At 26.3% G+C, this 21,886-nt stretch overlaps 1 protein-coding gene across 2 annotated transcripts; it reads left to right on the forward strand.

Annotated features, from left to right (window-relative positions):
• Window positions 1-1,487: 1,487 nt before the first annotated feature.
• LOC107164931 (phospholipid scramblase 1-like) lies at window positions 1,488-9,703 on the forward strand. 2 transcript variants are annotated; one of them, XM_015512947.2, is made up of 8 exons: window positions 1,488-1,792; window positions 5,258-5,365; window positions 5,444-5,509; window positions 6,335-6,445; window positions 7,025-7,167; window positions 8,471-8,638; window positions 8,748-8,909; window positions 8,977-9,703. In XM_015512947.2, exons 3-8 carry the CDS (start codon window positions 5,479-5,481, stop codon window positions 8,998-9,000), a joined length of 639 nt encoding a protein of 212 aa, XP_015368433.2. In that variant the 5' UTR covers window positions 1,488-1,792; window positions 5,258-5,365; window positions 5,444-5,478; the 3' UTR covers window positions 9,001-9,703. The 2 variants fall into 2 exon arrangements, with proteins under 2 accessions (XP_015368433.2, XP_015368432.2); XM_015512946.2 differs by having other exon boundaries at window positions 1,491-1,792; window positions 6,950-7,167.
• Window positions 9,704-21,886: the final 12,183 nt, after the last annotated feature.

A 21,886-nucleotide genomic window follows, 5' to 3' on the forward strand; every position in this document is an offset into this window, starting at 1 on the left:
TACTATATAAAAAAAAGCATTAAAAATATTTTCAGTGGTATATTATTATTATAAAATTATATATGTGACTCACTCGGCATAGTGTGGTTTCTGCTATCAATCATGAAACATTGCAACATGATTGAGATTTGAGAGTGTAGAATGCGCCACCCGATTCTACTAGTTTGCGGAAAGATGACCATCTGAGTTCTTAGTGTCAAACACCTTACCAATTGCCATATAATCAAATTACTAAAATAAAGCAAATTTTATCAAGTAATTTTACACAGAATATCCTGCATATTTAAAACCCCTTTGACCACAACTTCTCTTAATTTATTTTTAAAAGTTGTTGAATAAAAGTTTTTTTTAATAATGTGTGTTATTTATGATGCATACAAATATTTTGATGATTTTTTTATTACTAGATGATTTATTTACCAACTGTTGAGTTAAAAATGACTTAATTTTTTTCTTACATTTTGTTAAATATACAATATTATTTTAAAAACTTTTTATTTTGTTTTTGAACTTTTACGTAAGGAATTTGTTTTTGTAAAATGTGTTGGTGTATTTAATATATAAAATAAAAAAATAAGATAGAAGTGAAAAATATTAAATTTTTATAATGTTTTATTCATTAATTATTATTATTTGTACACTTAAATTTGTCATTTTGACCCTAAATGACAGACTATATTCTTACACTAAAATGTGCAAGTTTTCTTTTGCGGAAAGGTACATTCTTATGCAAATTCTTGGATATTGTAAAATTATACGTATATAAATTTATAATAAGGATGACACATAAACACCTCATGGCCAAAGAAGAACCCCCTCAATGTGCAGCCTGCGGGTTACACTAACTGTGAAACATATAATAACAGAGTGTTATCAATATTCAGAAGTTTTGGAGAAATACAACATTCCACCCAACTTGTATGGAGCTCTGGGACCGAGCAACGAGACCACATCGAACATGATAGCCTTTCTCAAAGGATCAGATTTATACAACAAAATTTAAACGTATTGATAAAAAAAAAAAATTGTAACATTAACTTAAATAGTAACCATATGTAGTTAGCATCATATAAACATTGTAATATCCTTAACATTGTATCTTAACAAAAAACTAATAGCCTTTGTTGTTGATGTTTTTTTTAGTTCAATAAAAAAAAAAAAAAAATTTATAATAATAGAAAAACTATGTTATAAATTATTTTGTAAGTCCCACCAGTCTTCGTATAAGTGCCCGAGTTTTAATTATAAAATACTGACAGAGCGCCAAGAACAAAATAAAATAAAAATGAATCTATATCTATATCACCAACTAATTATTGTAATAATATACACATTATCATTATTTATTAGCTTACATTTAGTTAAGAAAATAATTAAAATAGTTAATATCATCAGTTGCATAATTACAAAGAATTAAATATTTAATACGCCAGTCGTTGTGTTAATGAATAGTACATTATCATCATAAAATAATGATAATGTCGCACACACATGGATGAGTAATGTCACAATCTACGGTTATATTATGATTAAAAGCAGCATTTTACTCCATTATTTATAATACCCTTTCGACACATACAACAGCGCTCAGTCACTCACCCAATGTCATTTTTTAAATATTTTACATTTGTTGCTCATTTTCTTTTATAAACATACATTAACGAAAATCAATTAATTATAACACACTTTTTTTATTATTTCAATATTATTTAATACACCTCTCCCGCCTTATGCTCAGCACATATTAAGTTGAACCGTGCAAGATATTTTTGAATCAGATATTCTACACAGAGTAAGTACGAATTTACTAAAACATCCTTCCGTATTTGTTTACTTATATTCTAAAATAATGGAAAACCCTAACCTTCCATACTTGATGGCTCAGTGGAAGTTCTCTTATTTTCCGATGACGCAAAGATATTCTCAATAGTTAGATCTCCTGAAAATACTCTAAATTTACTATCGAATTTGGATAGGTTTGCAATTTGGAGCCGTTTTAATCGCTATACCCTTAAACATAAGTAAACGTAGTGTTATTACTTTTTCTCGATTAGATAATGCGATTTCTTATAATTATAAAATTGGTAACTGTGTCATAATGCGTGTCAATTCTGTTAGGGACCTAGGACTTTTTATCGAAAACAATATGTCTTTTTCAATACATATTAAAACCATAATTAAAAAAGCCTTTAAAATGTTAGGGTTCATTAATAGAAGTACGAACAATTTTAAAAATCTTTATACATTTTAAACATTATTCTTTTATCTTGTCAGATCTCATCTTGAGTTTGGCTCTTTAGTCTGGTCTCCAAGTTATTCTTCATATAAAGGGGCGATTGAAAAAGTTCAGTATAAATTTTTAAAACTTATATGTTATAAATTGAATATACCTATTACAACCAGTTTGTAAAACTCGGTTTTCGAATTTACAAGTTGTAAACTAAGAAGGAATGTTGCAGATATTATGTTACTCTTATTTGATTTACTGAACGGTCTTATATATTGATTCCCCGGAATTGCTATCTAAGATTGGTTTTAAAACACCAAATCGCTATTTAAGAAAATCGAATTTGTTTCACGTACCTATTTTATAAAAACAACTACAGTTTCGCATCTTTTTTCCCTAGAGCTCTCTCATTATGTAATGCCATAGCCGATCACATAGATTTCTTCTTTATGTCACGTGATTTATTTAAGCAAAACGTATACTTAGGTTTTAAATCTAGCAATAAATTAAATACCATGTTTATTATTATTATTTAGATTAAGGTAAATATTAAAGTTGAAATGTGTTAACAATCAGTGTATAATATTAAATGTTATAAATTAATTCATGTCATAAATTATCAATTAATTATTATTCACTATTAGGTATTAATACTATTTTATTTTATTTTACTCATATTCTATTATTATTATTATTATTATTATTATTATTATCCTAATTATTGTTAACTCTTATATTGTCATATTGAAACTTTATACTTTCTGTACTATTAATACCAAAGGGTACCTACCCGTTTATAATGTATAAATAAATAAATTAAATATAAAAATTAAAATAAATATTTTCTGATAAACAAATCTGAAGAAAAAGCACATATGTATATTAAAATTTTGTTAAGGATGTATAATTTATTTATTTGAAAAAATACATAATATGTTTCTATAGAATAATTTTTTAATAAACAAATTAATAAAATATTCTACGTTAACAATAAAAATATAATAAATTCATTCAAACAATATTTATCACATAATTTTAATTAGTTTTTTTGGCGAACCATCACTTTTATGCCTATTAATACAACCAAATTTAATAACTTAATTGTTCTCGAAATAAAATTCTCTAGGATTAAATCATCATGGATTCATAAATTAAAGAAAGACGAAAATGAAAGAATTTATGATCACAGATCATGCAGCTCAAACTTTCTCAGAAATCAGAATCGATAAAATAAAAATGCAATTAACTTAAATTAATAACCCAACAGCAGAATTAAATAAAATAATATATCGATGATATATTGAAATCAAAGAATCAAAACACATCATTTAAAAATCACTCGTTATGCCAGGAAACAATTTTAACCATACAAACAATAAGTATGATAAATATGTGGTTTAAACAATCATGAAAAAAAATAATTGTTTAAAAAAATAAATACAGCTTTATTAAATGACAACTGTGTGACACCAGGAAACATAGATTTAAAATAACAATTAAATACAAAAGACAATATTCAATAATATACATAAAAAAATCATTTATTCATAATAAAATCATGAAAAGACTGTTTTTGCAAACACGCGACTATTATTAAATGTAAATTATATGAGAGAGTAGGCCATACGGCAAAAGCAAAAAAAAATATTTAAACTACATTTCGATTCAAAACCTTAGACCCTTTAAGTCAGCCAAACTTATAAATAAAATAACATAAAAATAGTTTCTAATAACCCGAACACACTATATTCACATTTATAATAAACATTTTTTAACCTTTTTATAATTACCGGAGTAAATAATATATGCTGATTAAATCATGATAATTTTACCAAACGAGCAAACCATTTTAAATAAAAAATTAACTTAGTAGGACATTATTGATAATCAACCACTGACGGTTTTAGGTTTAATACATGTTAAACTACACATTGATAATTGCGGATGATATACTAATGTTTTAACATACATTATATATATAGTCAGACCTTTCGAGCACATAAATAATAGGGAACAATTTCTGAACTGAAAATAATGCTTATATACATCATGGAAATAAAGTAATGACTTTTAATAACAATATCAAAACTAAGTTAACCTCTCCATATATTACTATAAATAACTATAATGAGATACATCCAAAATATAAAAAAACTACAATAAATAAAATATTTTAGAAACCTTACAAGAATACGATTTCACACACTTCATTTTAGCTGATTTGAAAATGAGCAAAGTGTTGGGCAGCAGATATTTGTAAAGATTTTTTGACAGATCTTTTGATATAAATCTAAATGTCGGTGATATAGCCATTAAAAATTTATAACCAACAATAAACTTATTGACTATTACTAAACAGTATCATTATCAGAGATTTCAATACAATGATATATAAACTGCAATCACTAATATATAAAATATAAACAAAGAATTCTACAAAATAAAATATTATAAATTTGGAATAACCAAATTATATACGGATCTGGGATCCGGGATCTACGGATCATACTCTTAGTACATTAATGAATTTCAAAATAAAATTTTATCATATCATACTAATTAATTAATTAATTATTCATTTGATATCATCCTGTTCTTATATTTTTCACCAATTACATTATTCATTATTATTAGTAACTGTAATTTATAATTTATGATTAGATAATATGCTAAAACATTTTATTTTTAATAAATATAAAAGAAAAAACTTTTCTCCATCGCGGCACATTATTATTAGTTATTACAAGCCACGGTATTCTTTGAATGAATATTATCCAAATATAAATATAATCATTTTATAATTTAAGTTACTTAAATAAATTCAATTTTTTGCCGCACATCTAACAAATTTCACGGCACACCCATTTGGAAAACACTGCTCAAGAGAATGGTTTTCAGGAATAATAATTTATTCAGAAAATGTTAATTTAATAATTTAGAGTGAATATAAATTAAATAGGTCATTAAAAAATAATTATGTCATATTCGTACTTATTATTGTTATTTTTTTTACCTAATCATTTTACATAGTATATAGCCAGAGATGTCTTAATGATTTATTGTTGACACTAATGATAGTACGCGCAAGTGGTACATTTTTGTAGTACCTCAATCGATCGTGAGTCAAACAATAAGTTTGTACGTACTCAGTACACATTTAATTAATTTAATTTGTCTAATAACTACCCAAACTAACTAAAAAATTGTATTTTCCAGAATATTTTATTATTTGAAAACTGCAAAAAGTTTAAATGGATACGAATGGATCAAATGTAAAACCAGGTATGATATTTTAATAAGAAAAAAATATATAATTTTAGAAAAAAAACTGAAATATACTACCTGATAAATTAACAAATACAATTTCCATTGGTTTTAAATACTTTAAATTTTGATTAAATTTATATTAATGTTATTTTTAATATTCACTAAAGATAACTTTATTAACTAAGGAAAAAATAATTTTAAACATCTTATTACTTATGTTTTTTTCAACATAATTCACCTCGATATATCCATTAGTCGGTAATCAAAGTCAAGAACAAGTTATTTAGCATCAACTAAGTGTATTTCAACCATCTTTTCAAGTGGTAGATACTAAATTAATTCATAATTAAAATTGTTTAAGAGGATGCCACACTCACATGCTTTGTCTCCGTCTTACAAGTGCGTAACATGGTAAATTTTACGCTCAGAAGATCACGTTTAATTCCGTTAGCTTAAAATTTATAGCGAGTAAGTAAGTTGACCTTTTATAAAAATTAAAGGTAACATTATCATGGAGGGTTTCTCATAGACTTATTATATTTAATTTTAAAGCGAATTATGAGCATTTTAAAATTGTACATTTTTTCTATATCTTAAAAAACTATGAGAGGTCAACTCACTCTAAATTTTTAATTAGCGGAGCTAAACGCGATTTGCTGAGCGTAAAATTTGCCATGTTACGCACTTGTAAGACGGAGATAAAACATGCGAATGTAGCGTCTTCTTGACACTAAAAACTCAAAACAACTTATTCAAGGAATGTATATATCATGCATTTTCTGATGAATATTTTTAATCACCACATAAATCAATTGCTCGTTATTTTTTTAAATTTAACAGATGGTTGCATGCCTATTCCTCAAGCTATACCTCAAAATTACCCAAATGGACTCCAGTTTCTTTCAACAATTGATAAGTTATTTATTAAACAGATAGTGAATCCAATAGAAGGTAAAAAGTTTAAAAGTTTGAAATATTTTATCATCTATTGATATCATTCTTTTAATCTCTTAAATATACATAAACAGAATTAATAATTGTTTACTTAGTCCATTTTTATGTGTATATTTGGACGCCGTAAGTCGAATAAGGCTACAAAAGAGTTTTGTGAAGCAAAAGTTTACACGTAAACATGTTTAAATGAATGTGAGATACAAAGAAATTATAAGAACTTAAATTTTTTATGGTAATATTGTACTATCTAGAAATTAATTTGATTTTATCTGAACCAATGTACAATCAATATGACGCAAAAATCTTAGTGATGATTATTAAATCGGTTTGGAAAAGCATATTTCTAGTATATCTGCTCTTTTTCATTAGAATATTGTGTTATCATAAAATTTATCAATATAACTGTAAAATCTTCTTGATGTTTGAAAATGTTCCTATTCTATTATTTTACACTAATTTATAATTATAATTGTTTTATGTTTTTTATATATATTATTATAGCCTTATTAGGGTTTGAGGTCAATAACAAGTATGAAATTAAAAATAGCGCTGGTCAAAAAGTATTTTATGCTCTAGAAGATACTGATTGTTGTACACGAAATTGTTTTGGACCAATACGACCATTTGAAATAAAAATCTTGGATAACTACAATAACGAAGTTATTCATTTATCAAGGTCTTTAGCATGCCAATCATGCCTTTTTCCTTGTTGTTTACAGGTATGATAATTTATAATTTCTGGAATTATTTATATAGTAATAAAGTAGATACCGCACGGATAGAAAAAAAAATGTAAACAAAACACTGCTTATGTTTGAAAAAATTTAATTAGTCGCTTTTATAATAGGGATTTTACTATATAGGTAAATATATTTTTTTAATAAAAACGTTGGTTTTTTAACAACTTGAAACCATGTAAAAAAATATTTTGAAAAAAGTAAATACTTTTCGAGATAATTAGTGTACCCACTTAAAAGAATCACCCTGTATAAGATTTCTTACAAGTTTGACAATCAATGACAATCACAACAAAAATGTCCTCCAGAAATTCAAATTAAATTTTTATGAGCGTTTGAAATTAAATTTTTACAACATTGGATTTTCACCAGATTTATCATTTAGTGATTTTCTTATTTTGGTGTAACTCTTAAAGTCTAAAACAAATGACCGCAGATACTTGAAATTTTCACTGAATGTTTATATAGGAATTTTCTATATTTGATGACATTTAAAAAATACTTTGATTTGTTTTGAGCTGATTACTGACATTTCAATTTTTCAACTTATTTGGTTTTTTTTTTTTTCTATAAATATCGATAAAAATGTATTTGTTGGATAGAAAAGCTTGATAATTTAATAAAAGGCTCCTAACCCATTGTTACAATAACAGTTGAAAAATATTAAAAATACATAGGTACGATTTTTTTTTTTATAAGCTACATTTAAAGTTCAAATTTTGATTAACTACGTAAAAATTACGGCAATGTTCAAATTATCTTAGATATAGAAATTCATTAATGTTTTCTTTTTAAATCTAAGCTTTGAAAATTTAATACAAGGCTCCAAAAATATTTTTAAAATAGCAGTTGAAAAATAAAAAGATATATGATCATAATTTTTTTTATAAGCATTCAAAGTTTGAATTTTGACAACATACGTAAAAATCACAACAATTCGCAAATTATTTTAAGCTGGAAATTCATAAAAATTTTTCTGTTTAAATCTAAGATTTGATAATTTTAATAATCTATAATATATCCTAGTCAGATAAACCGTCTCCACTCAGTATCGTTTTTCGCATACAATGATATATCATTAGATTCAAATTTAATTCCATCCATTACAGTAACCCACTTTTAACCTACTGTACAGCAGAGCGACATCCACGACGTACCCGCTTTTTTTTTGTAATTCAAAAAATAGGTAATAGTCATAGAAATTTGACTTTTTATCAAATTATATGATAAAATAATACTAATTATATATTTTTAATTTATGTATTTAAAACTGTATATCTAACAGAGAATTGAAGTATTTTCACCACCTGGGTGTTTGGTTGGAGTTGTGGAACAAGATTGGTCAATTTTAAAACCGAAATTCACCATTCGTAATGCAGTTAATGAAGAAGTACTAAAAATCAAAGGACCAACATGTACATTTAGTATGTGCGGAAGTGATGTTAAATTTAAAGTAATTTTTAAAATTTTTAATCCAACTAACTAAATTATTTTTATTAACTCTAACATTGAGTATGAGGATTTAATATTTTAATTTCATAATAATAATGTTTTTTTTTCAGATATTATCTAAAGACAAAACCGCTGTAATTGGCTGTATATCTAAACAATGGTCTGGACTCTTAAGGGAACTATTTACTGATGCCGATTTCTTTGGTATTTCTTTTCCTATGGATCTTGATGAACGTATGAAAGCTGTCATGCTTGGAGCTTGTTTTTTGATTGTAAGTCAAATGTGTATTAATATCTTGAAATTTTCATTACTAATTGATTATTACCTAATATTTATAGGATTTCATGTTTTATGAGCATTAGTCATACCCGTTTCATCTGTTGTGAGTAGAAGCATTTAATCTGAGATTACTCTTGATATTCTTGTACGGATGGTCCGGATGGGGCATAAAATAATTAAGAATTTGAAATTGAAAAGTACAATTCAAGCAAAATGTACATGTTCATTTAATTTCACACATGTTTTACTTTTTCTTTTAATATCTTTTGATTGTCATAAAAATATTAACTCGTTAATACAGATTCTATAGTCTCCGTCATAAATATTTATTTAGAATGATTGTGTTAATAAATAAACAATTAAATTTAAAACTTTTAACTTTACTAATACTTAATTCAACTTAGCTACCTTTATATAAGCACCCAAATACTATTATAACTGTTTTACTAATATTATTAATAAATCACTTTTTTTGTTGTAGTTAAAAAATGTAATAATAAACATCAAATTTGAATTGTTTTTTTTTAAAATCTATTATATTAGCTTAAATGTTATTCTGAAATTGATTTAATTGCACAATTATTTGTTATTGTCTACATTATGTACTTACTAGCTGAATCCGTGCATTAATTTGTAGGCCATTAAAAAACCTACCTCTTAAATGTCTCAAACTGTATGTTAAATTCGTTACCTGTGATCATGCTAGCAGTGTTTTTTTTATACACAATACACATAGATAGATAATAGTTTAAATATACCAAGTAATAATATTACGCTGAAAGTCAATTTAGTTTATTATTTTGTAATTTTATTCGTTTTATGGAGAAATGTTTAACAATTCACTTGTAGCAATTGTCCTTGTGCTTTGTTGATGATCATTGCAAAGGTGAGTCACACCGGAAACAGCAAACGTTTGAATTCAAAAAGAATATTTGTTGGAATCATTGGGATGTGTGGCAACAGTACATCTTCGCCTTTGAACTTTCCGTTTAAAATTATAGCTTAGATAATGTTCTTCATCAAGTTTTCACTGAAAGCCTGGTACCGTTTCAGAGTCGTGGTGAATTTATGTTTCGTAGAAGAATGATGGGCACTCCAAATTTCAATGTTGGGGGAATGTCTGTCAAATCAAATGAATTTAAATATTTAGTTGGAAAATTGACAACTTCGTCTTTATTACGGTATTACGATATCGATGGGCTGCTACGTAATCGTTTCGCCTGGAATTTCGTTTAGAATGGTGTTAATACTTGTAGGTATTTACACTAATATAGCCCGTACAATAAGCCACCGACGATTTCAGTAATTTTGTGGTAGATTTGGGAAAACTTTGTCAATTAACTCATTGATTGTTACTGTTATTTTACAGAAATTAGTTGGGAATGTGATGCATTGTGTTGATTCATCGATATAGCTAATTTACGATTCCCCATTTCTAGCGATTGTTTTGCGAAATCGGTATAATTCCCAATCTTGCATCTCGTGGCCCAGTTTTTTTCAGATGAACTGAATCAAACTTGACGTTCTCTGGCGGTTCCCAATCTTGCATTTCTTTGCTCTATTGTTTCTGAAGCTCGTATTGGCATTTTTTTTTCGTGCTTGAGGCGTAGAACTACCAATTGATGTTTTTTTTTTTTTTTTTGGGGGGGGGGAGGCATAACTATATAGAAATGGCGTTATTATATAAAAAAAAAAATACAAGATATCAATAAAAACTAATAATGCCATAGACGCATGTGTCATGGAAACAAATAATAAAAGATTTAAGGATTATGATTTCATGCGCTCTAATAGCAACCATTACTAATAGTAACCATCACGTATTAGTGAATTTTCATTGTAATTCTCAAAATGTCTGTTTGAGTACCTCCCAGAGTTGGGCCTATCACTTTGTTAGGTTAGTTGCTATCTAACTAACTTAGTTTATTTTCTGCCCATAGGTCTTATTTGTCTCTGTACCAAATTTTGTCGCAATCGGTCCAGCGGTTTAGGAATGCATGAAATACAAACAAACAGACAGACAATAATTAATTTTTAATTTTTTGAAGATATGGAAATGACAATAGCAATTTAACCCGTAACGTTCCAATAAAAATATTTCCATCACTAGTACCTACGTGATACCGTTTGAAAGCCATCTATACGCCTATGTACCAAAATTGCCTATATACTACGCCGGTCAACATTTACTAGTGAAACAATTTATTACATTTTCACATGTATATGTTATAATATGTCTGGGTTCGTTCAATACATTTGTGTGACATCGAAAGCCTCATCATTACGTCGCTGTGTTAAGGCTGGGAGAGTAAAATTTTGTTATATTCTGACCAATTTCATATTATAGTTGTCATGACCAACCGAACTCTAACAAATGTTATAAATTTAGGTTGCCCTTAGAAACTAAAGATTAATTAGAACAGAATTTCGTTACTATAGCAACCTCATTATACTTTTTAGATTCTAATAAGAGTTATGATTATAATTTATAGTTATATTAATAAATTATTACTTTCTACGTCTAATGAAATCAGTGGTCACATGTCAAATACATAAACCGATGTATGTGGATACTTTCTATATTTTTCATTTAACTTTGATGTATTTATTATACTTTGGAAATTTTTAGGTTTAGATTTTATATCATAAGATATGTATTTTTAGTTTAAAAATAGATCAAAAACTAACATAAATATAATTTTATATGGACATCATTTAAAGTGAGGACGATTTATTAGTTTAATAAATTTGTAAGTAAGCACTAAGAACCTACTTAAAACTAAAGACTATTTTTAAGGTACCTATTTACCTCAAAAAAAAAAAAAAAAAATCGGTGAGTTGGTAATAAACTAAAACTAACTAATAAAAATATATTACGTTTAATTTACTGTACAATATCTATAAAAGTGCAGGTTTTATGTAGTTTTTAATCATAGCTAATGATAATACTATATATTACAAACTATTTAGCTAATTGTACCATTTAACATTTCTGGAAACATGGTAATGTTGATATTTTGATAATGAGATTTCTGTAGTCTGAATGCGAGCGATTGAGTACAATGGAAGGATGAAACAAGTACAATACATATAATCATCGTGCTATAATTGTACTACCTTCCTACAATGAATTGGAACTATTTAAAAATATTCTGTGACATAAGTAATTTAATGATAATTTTAGTTGGAATAAGTAAAAAATAATATTTTATACGATTTGATCATATGTCCATCGGTGACAGAAAAAAAAATGTTCTACATGTCATCTATTAAAACGCTTATACTTATATATTTTTAAAGTCGTCTTAGCTAAGCACTATATTATTTATATATTATTATATTATAAATAAACGTGTAATAATAAGTATTTATGTTTTTTTCAATTAAACTACATTAATTAAGTAATATTTATAAATTATTTTAACGATATTTTTTAAGATTGTTTTTACCTTGAAACCTTGCTATTTATTTTGCTGTGTTGTATTTAAGGGTTTCCATTGATATACGATCTGCTGATCTGCAATATATTTATACATTAACTAAAGGTGTACCTACTTTTTAATTCAAAATATTGGAACTTCACTTTGTTGTAATATAGCGGTTCTCAAATTTATTTTTCGGGTACCACTTAAGTATGTTATCAATCAGTCACGTACCACTAATTATTAAAAATTGAACCATAAAAACTTTACATAGTTAAATACCATTTATTTTAAATAAAAAGGTAGTCAAATACTATGATAAAATTATTATTTATTTATTAATACAAATTTATTAGTGTTCTTAAATTAATATATGAATTTAATAACAAATATTTGATGAGCTTGCTACTCTCAGAATTTCATTTTCATTTTTCATTTTTCATTTTTCATTTTTCATTCTACCACCATACCAGTCTTTCGCGTATCAACATCGGTACACGTATTACAGTTTAAGAATCACTGTTGTAATAAATAAAATATGTATTATAATAATCAATACAAAAATATCAAAATATCAAAAAACGTGAATTGTTCATATATTATATACATATATAATGGTTGGACCTAAGTCGTTTTTAAAAACAATAATAGGTAGTTCGGGTTTGATTATAAATTATGAGAAAATAAATGAAATAGAGAAATTAGTCTCTAACGGGAAATGTTTAGAGCTAAAAAACAGTAGGTACACTCTAGTAGTTTAGTAGGTAGTACGTACACTTTGATAAATGTATTTTAAATTGTTTTTGACGTTCTAGAGTGAGCCACCGTTTAAGAACGAGTCAATATAATATCACGACTGGCTTCATACAATATCAATATTTTTTTTATATTGATTAGATGAGCGTGTTAGGACTCTAAGACCATACGTTTTTATCCTTGAACATTTTACATGCTAAGGTATGTACATCTGAGAGGGTAGTAAACGACATAGAACATAAGATTAGATAAGAAAGTGTATATTATATAATATAATAAACGCAAAAAACCACTGAATCACGTACATTTATTCAATCCAGTCAAGTTAACCTCATCTCTATGACTTTTAGATGACAAAAATGGCTGAGTAAAATCAGGGGAAACAATATGTTTTATTATACCCATAAATATAAAACAAAATTTAAGAATTTAAGAAGATTACTGTTAAGCTATTTAGCTATAGTATAGAAAATTTTACATTTTTTGTGATATGAGAAAATTGTATAAGTACTTATTTTTTCATAACTTATATCATTTTACTAATCTTTAAATAAATGTCTACGAATAATTGAATAATAACAATTACATTACTAAGATTAATTTCTATTTTTTTTTCTTTAACCTATTTGATTTGTAAATGGAATCATATATTACTTCCAGTTGTCGGATATGACTATGATATACTATGAATATTACTAAATAAACTATATTATTTAAAGAAGCAATTTAAAAAAAATTTTATTTCACTAAAAAAAAAAAATTAAAAACGTTGACCTTAATTTAAAATAAGTAACTTCAACCAAAGTTAAAAGTTAAATATTTAGTACCTTAACAGTTATCTGATTGAATTGGATATGCAATTTTCAAAATTTGAATACCTTAATTTACAAAGAAGTTTTATTGTTTTAGTTAATATAATAATTGAATAATGTATAAAACTACAAAATAATATAACACTTGTGATTCACATTAATAACTTGCTATTTTTTAAGTTGATAAATTACATATTTCTTATTATAAAACTTCAAATAAATTAATGAACTTATATTTATTATTATTTAATAAAATTATGACTAACAAAACAAAAAAATTATACTGTAATAAGCATTTAAAAACAAGGAATTGAAAGCCTTAGTGATATAATTAAATAAGTGCACGTTTTAAACATTTTATTTTTAAATTTTGATGCATAGCGGTAAATGTATTTTGATTTTCCATTTAGTAGAAAAATTCTGAAGTTAGACCATCTTCACTCAAAATTCAGAATTGATAGTTTTTCATCGTATACTCATAAAATGATATATTATTGAATTTCAATTTAGTATATTCTGACGTCCACAACAACAGTAACCTACTCAATTCAAAACGAAGGACCTACATTTAACAATTACTGTACTGCAGCAAAGTGATTACCTACTTGCAGGGTCGGACTGGGCCGGCGAGGTACCGAGCAAAACTCGGTGGGCCGTTTCATAATAATTGATTTATAGGCCGATTTATTATAACACCTATATTATATATTTTATTTAATCTTCTAGTTTTTAAATTTTAGTTTTATTAAGCGCGAATGCGCGATTCATATTGTTCGGGCACGACACGAACCATTATGCACGTACAGGCACAACAAATCGTCCAAATAAAATAATTTTCACAGGCGTCAGACATACGCAGCTCAAGGTTTATAGATAATCTTACCTATCTTTATCTATACACCTTGTACGCAGCAGCTATAGCACGGACTAAGATATCTTAGTCCGTGGCTATAGTAATTCAGTGCAGTTTAGAGACTGATAAGTGATAATGGTTTGGTAGTAAGTGAACTATGGTAACTGGTTTATTATTTTATTTATATTTAAGATCAAATTTTAACTAGCCTAATTGATCGGTTTGAAAAGCATGAAGATTTATTTAGAGAAATATCTTACTTTGATCCTAATAGTTTTGAGTTAATAAAAAATTTGAAATATCATGATTTGGATTTTCTGGGAAAACAATTACAAAAATATGATCCTCAATTTAATCCTGGTGACTTATTAGCAGAACTGTTGGATTTTTCCAGTGAGTGGGGTTCTATTAAATGATTAGCAGATAATTTACATAATTCAGTATCATATGAAGACAGCTCGGAAATTATGCCCAATCAAATATTGTCCGATCATGATTCTCCGCCTGAGTCAGCATGTAAAGATTGCATAATTTGTTGTTTTAAAGTACTTCATCAGTATCAATTACATATGAGTGCATACAAAAATTTATATTTAACATATAAATATATTTTATCGCTATCTTTCACACAAGTGAGTTGTGAGCGAACATTTTCCAAACTAAAATATATTTTGAACAGGCTCAGATGTATGATGTCTCAAGAAAAACTGGAACATTTTTTACTTATGTCGGTAGAAAAAGATATTTTGTGTACTGTTAAGAACGATGATGTAATTGATTTAATAGCACAAAAAAGTAATTTGTTAAAGAAAATATTGACGGTCCAATAGTTAAGACTTTGAACTAATATATTGAGACAATTTAGGCTAAGATGGTTTTATTTTTATGTCATGATAAGAAAATATGTTATTAAATTAAATTTTAAACTTAAGAATAAACATGTTATTTAATTTAATAGAAATGTTGCTTGTTAAATTAAATACTGTTATTTGTTAATTAGTAAAACATAATTTAAAAAATACCTAATTATACTTCTTTAAAATATTTTAAATTATTTAATCATTTAATTTGATATCCTCTGACGTTGAAGACCTCATATATTTATTTTAAAATTTGAGGAGGTTTTGACTCTGTTTTTTAGAATATTATCTTGAATGTAAAAATGAACACTCTAGTCGTATTTTTTGCAAAATTCTCATACGAATCGAGATATCGCATCATTTTTGCGCTTGTCGCGCTCGAATCGCTAACTAAAAAAAAAGTCGTGCGACACATCGATTTGTATGATAATACTTCAAGATAACCAGTGGTGATAATTATTTGTTGTCATTGATAATACACAATTAATTAACACATTGTTATACATTGTCGACTAATAACAAATATGAAATAATAACAAAATTAGGGTTAACAGAGTTTTAAACGATCAAATTTACTATCATACATTTATGTAATACCTTTATTAAATAACTTTTAACTTTATAAAGTTATAATAGTTAGAGATAAAAGAAACTACTTATTTGTGTGTTTATACTGAAATTCCAGTTTTTGGATATCACAGTACTTAACATACGACTCTATAAGATAAACATTTTATTTTATACTATTATTATTATTTATTAGTGAACCTAATATTATACTTTTATCGTTGATATTGAATTGACCGTACTCCTTACAGAGTACATGATGGACATTAGTTGGTCTGATTAGAGCTCAGTCCAATACTTGTCATTGAACGACATTTAAAATATTAATATTTATTTTTAAGATTTAAAGTTTTTAATTTAAATTTTGATTTTTGCGCAATGGCACATGGTTTTTATGCTGGGTAAGTACTAATTCATTTAATTAATTAGTTTAAGTATTTAACTAATATCACCCATTGGTGATTTATTTTATTAAAAACTCTAGGTATTTTACTCGTCGTTACTAAGTTGTCGTAAGCGACATGTAATACGTAAAATCGTTTAAAACTCTGGTAACCCTAATTTTGTTATTATTTCATATTTTTTATTAGTCGACATTGTAAAACAATGTGTTAATTAATTGTGTATTATCAATGACTGCAACAAATAATTATCACCGCTGGTTATCTTGCAGTATTCTCATACAAATCGCAAACATGATGCGATATCTCGATTCGTATGAGAATTTTGCAAAAAATACGACAAGAGTGTTCATTTTTACATTCAAGATAATATTCTAAAAATAACATTAAAAAACCCAGATTTTGAAGTTAGAAAAAAAATTCCAAAAAAATCTTCATTATGGCATCACAGTAAATATGCGTATACTAATTACCTCACACACTTCAGAAACACCCTGTATATTATAACATATGGACAATTTCCGGTTTATATTGTATGGCATGTATAATTTTATTGGATACTATAATACGAACACATTATTGTTATGAGTATTATGATACTAATGTATTTTCAATAGGAAATAAAATGATGTGCGTGATGGTTAAAGTACATTGTCAAGCACACAATCAAGGTCCTTATTATTGCACATAGTTATTAGCTCACAGCCATTCCGGGGAGCGGTGAAATAAACTAATAGTCGTCGAAGACTTTTCATGATAATAATATTATATGGCGATAGGGGTATATAAGGTACTGCTATACCGTAATTAAGTTTATGGGTTTTTTTCTATGGTCAAAAGTTGTTGAATTATTAATATAAGTGATTTACAACATGCAATGCCATTCTAACTAGAGAAAAGTTTTGTTGAAAAATAAATACGAAAAAAAAGTAGCAAGGTAATATACAAAATATAGATATAATGTGTCTCGTATCAATTGTCGATATGACGATACATAATATCAATGAGCGTGTAACGTATTTTTTTACTTTCATATCGTGAAGTACCAAAAATGTACCTAGATATTTGGTAATTGTATCAAAAACATAAGGACAATGTATATGTTTATTAACTTAAAAATATATTTCTACACATTTATACTAATGACGTGTGATGCGTAGGTACATAAACAATATATTATGTGTATTGCGTACGAGTATGGTTTCTGTTACTATTTTGAGTTCATGTGTGTTTTATCACGCTGCTTACCGTTATGTATAATACGAAGTAGGTATGTAACACCATGGATGGCTATCACCTCGATCTTTTTCTTCAATGAATTCAAAAAGACATTTATCTTCACATTCCAGCTCTCCTCAAGATGGAGTGGGAAGATGAAATCCATCGGTTTGCCAAATCGTTTCGCAGTTTTGTCAACGGTAGATGATGAGACTGGATCGGACGTATTTCCGTCCAATGACATCATAATTGAGTATGATAACAATCAACATCACACCTAAGTCCCTTCTCATGCCACGGCCGGCGATTTATTTTTAAAAAAGCGGGTAAGTCGTGGATGTCGCTCTGCTGTACAGTAGGTTACTGTAATGGATGGGATTAAATTTGAATGCAATGATAGGTATCATTGTATATGAAAAACGATTCTGAACGGAGATGATTTGTCAGTCTAGAATATATTATATTTAAATATTGTCATATATTCTATTTTGAAACAAATATTTTATTTTTCAATTAAGAAGCATTTTACATAAGGCATGGTTAATCAATTAGTGTAGTTATCATGTAGTTATCATAATTCATAATACCTTATATTATCATAGATATACGAATACCTGGTTTAAGGATAAACCGTTATCATTACGCGATTTCATAAAAATTTAAAACTCAAACGCTCAAAACATTTTTCCTATAATGACACTTCAAATTTTCTCTACATATAGCTATTTGAAGCAAAACTTATGGAAAACTTGGTGTTAAATTTATAAATAAATAATTTGCGAATTTTCGTGATTTTTACGTATGTTGTCAAAATTTAAATTTAAATGCTTGTAAAAAAAAAATGTGTCTATACATTTCTTGTATTTTTCAACTGCTATTGTAAAAATATTGTAGGAGCCTTGTATTAAATTTTCAAATCTTAGGTATAAAAGGAAAATTTTTTATGAATTTCTAAAATAAAATAATTTACGAATTTTCATGATTTTTACGTATGTTGTCAAAATTAAAATTTGAATACATGTAAAAAAAAAAATTGTGGATATACATTTATTTTATTTTTCAACTGCTATTGTAAAAATATATTATGAACCTTGTATTAAATTCTCAAATCTTAGAATTAAAAAGAAAAACTTTTATGAATTTCGATCTTAGATAATTTGAAAATTGCCGTAATTTTTACGTATGTATTAAGTCAATATTTTAACTTCAAATACTAATAAAAAAAAAATTGTGCCTATGTATTCTTATAATTTTTTAATCACTATAAGAATAACTTATGAGGAACTTTGTATTAAATTTTCAAGTATTTTGATAGGGCCAAAAAATTTTTATCGACACTTCAAAAAAAAAATTTCAGACAAATAGAAAATTTCAGTCGTCTATAAATATCTCAAAAAAAGTCAAAATATTTTGAAAATTAAATCATGTAAAGAAAATGCCAATCTAAATAACTGATAAAATTTTAAAGTATCTACGACTTATACTTTTTGAATAATATTAAATATTTAAAATTGTTTCAGGATAAATCGTTATCGTTACGCTATTTCGTAAAAATTTAAAATTCAAACGCACTTAAATTTTTTCCTATAATGATGCTTCGAGTTTTCTCTATAGCTACTTGAAGGAAAACTTATGGAAAACTTAGTGTTGTATTTTTAATCCTTAGTTATAAACGCAAAAAATTTTATGATTTTTCAACTTCAAAATTACTTGCAAATTTTCGTGTTTTCGACTGTGTTTAACTGTAAACGCTTATTAAAAAAAATTGTGACTTACGATTTTTAATTTTTTTTTAGCTACAATAAGAACAACTCATAAGGAACCGTGTATTAAATTTTCAAGTTTTTTTGGTCGTCCAACATTTTTTTACCGGCACTTCAAAAAAAAATTCTCAAAAAAATTGAAAATTTCAGTGGTCTATAAATGACAAAAGTCAAAAAATTTTGAAAATGAAACTGTATATAGTTATCACTAACATAAATATTTGTTGAAAATTTAAAGTATTTACAGTGATTACTTTTTGAATTACAACCATATAAAGAAATCGATTTGGTCGAAAACTGTTTTTGCGTAAAAATTCACGCTTTTCTGTCATTTTTTTTTTTTTGTTTTTCTCGATTTTTTTGAAAACTGTTGGAAAATATTTACTTTTGACTTCTATAATGCACCAAGGATCTTCAATTTTACATCGGAAACCACCCCCAAAGTTTGAAATCGAAGCATTATTTCGACTAGTTATGCTGTACTAAAAAAAACACACATCATTGTAAAATCAATACATTCATCACTTCGTTCAGAATCTAAAAAAATATCAAAAATGTTTCAACAAAAAATAAATACAGCTCACGGATGTTAATAACTTTTCATGTACACGCCGTAATTTTACAAGGATCCCTTGGTGATCATGCAGCCTACTACAAAAGATATCCAACTTGTAATAAATGGATTGAATAAAAAAAAAAACCAAACATTGCAAATCTTTAACTCAAGACTCTCCCATTCGTCGTCACGTCACTAAACCTAATGCTAGCCCATAGTATGCAAACATAACTGCAACTCAAACTACAAACAATAACACCAAGAATATAATATCTAAACAAAATTATATAGACAAGATCCATTACATCCAAAAATTGCCTTTCCCCTTTCACAGTTTCACCCAAATAATGTTATTTGTTAATTATTTAAGAATTCCGTTTAACCAACGGCTAGATCAATTTGAAATTAAGTTTACAATGTTTGTTTGGTTGAATAAAAACAGTTAAGTACATCAACTATAGTTGTAAAACAATATTTAATCATTCGGAGAAAGTCAAGAAAAAATGTTACTTACGAGTTATCAATGAACGCATCAACGTCTAACACCATCATGGGTTATAATAGTATATGGTAGTATAATAACTATGGCTGGAATGTTAAACCTTAAAAAAAAATGATTTAATATCTAAATAATTTAAATAATGTAACTATAAAGTGCATTAAAGACTTTTTTATTTCATGCAAGTTTTAAACTAAAAAATTTTTATATGAAATTTAAAATAAGTTTTGATAGACTGCACAAGTTCAAGTTATATTAAGTGGACATTTAATCAGGAAAAATAATTATTTTCATTTAACTTTCCACCACCACTCGTAATCTCGATTGCCATATATTGTATACGATTACAATTACGTTACAATAAATAATATTCGATTAGTTAAAAATCTTAAAATAAAATTTAAACTTAAAAAGAAACTTATAAGAAAAAATATTATCACATTATCGCGATATTTCCTGAGAAAATGCTAAATGATGCTCAAAAATTATATAACTTTAAATCATTTGAATACTATCTAATGATATATAGACAAAAATATCCATAGGAATATAGGATACCAAAAAAGATAAAATGAATAGTTTTATAAAAACAGCCATTGCAAACTTAATTTTAAATTTATCTATGCTAGTCAAAATGAAACGGGAACTATAATATAGTTAAATACTAATATTATAATAGTAATATTGTTACAATATTACAATATTTGGGTGAAAGGTGAAAAATCATTTTTGGGTGAAGAAAAAATGATTCACGTTTTTGTGCTATTGGATGAACTTTATTTAGACGACTGGCATTTGAAAAACATCCTTCAAAATTTCATAGAAATATATTTAATTATAACTGAATTAATTGTACTTATTATTTTATATTTTGTTTCTTTTGGTATCTATGTGGTTAATTTTATTTTTACTCTATCTGTTTAGCAATCCTCATTTTTATTCATTTTTTAATTGTTTATTGGCAAATTTATAACAATTATAATTATTTATAATAAAGTTAACTTATACAATAATAAAAGTAGATGAATAATAAATATGACTACAAAATTATATAAGGTAGATAACTATAAAAGTAGGTTAACCTCTTCATGCATATTGGTATCATATGATACCATAACATATTATGGCGGGAAAATAATTTAGATTACATTATTATATACAACCAATTGGATCAACCGATTATCAACACATATAGTTTTTATTCCATGAAATATTTCATGTCTCTCATATCATACAGTTATATTATCAATGTTTGAAAATCA

This window comes from Diuraphis noxia, unplaced genomic scaffold (assembly GCF_037042655.1).
Source record: "Diuraphis noxia isolate RWA-SAM2 unplaced genomic scaffold, SU_Dnox_SAM2 contig0003, whole genome shotgun sequence".
Taxonomy (NCBI): domain Eukaryota; kingdom Metazoa; phylum Arthropoda; class Insecta; order Hemiptera; family Aphididae; genus Diuraphis; species Diuraphis noxia.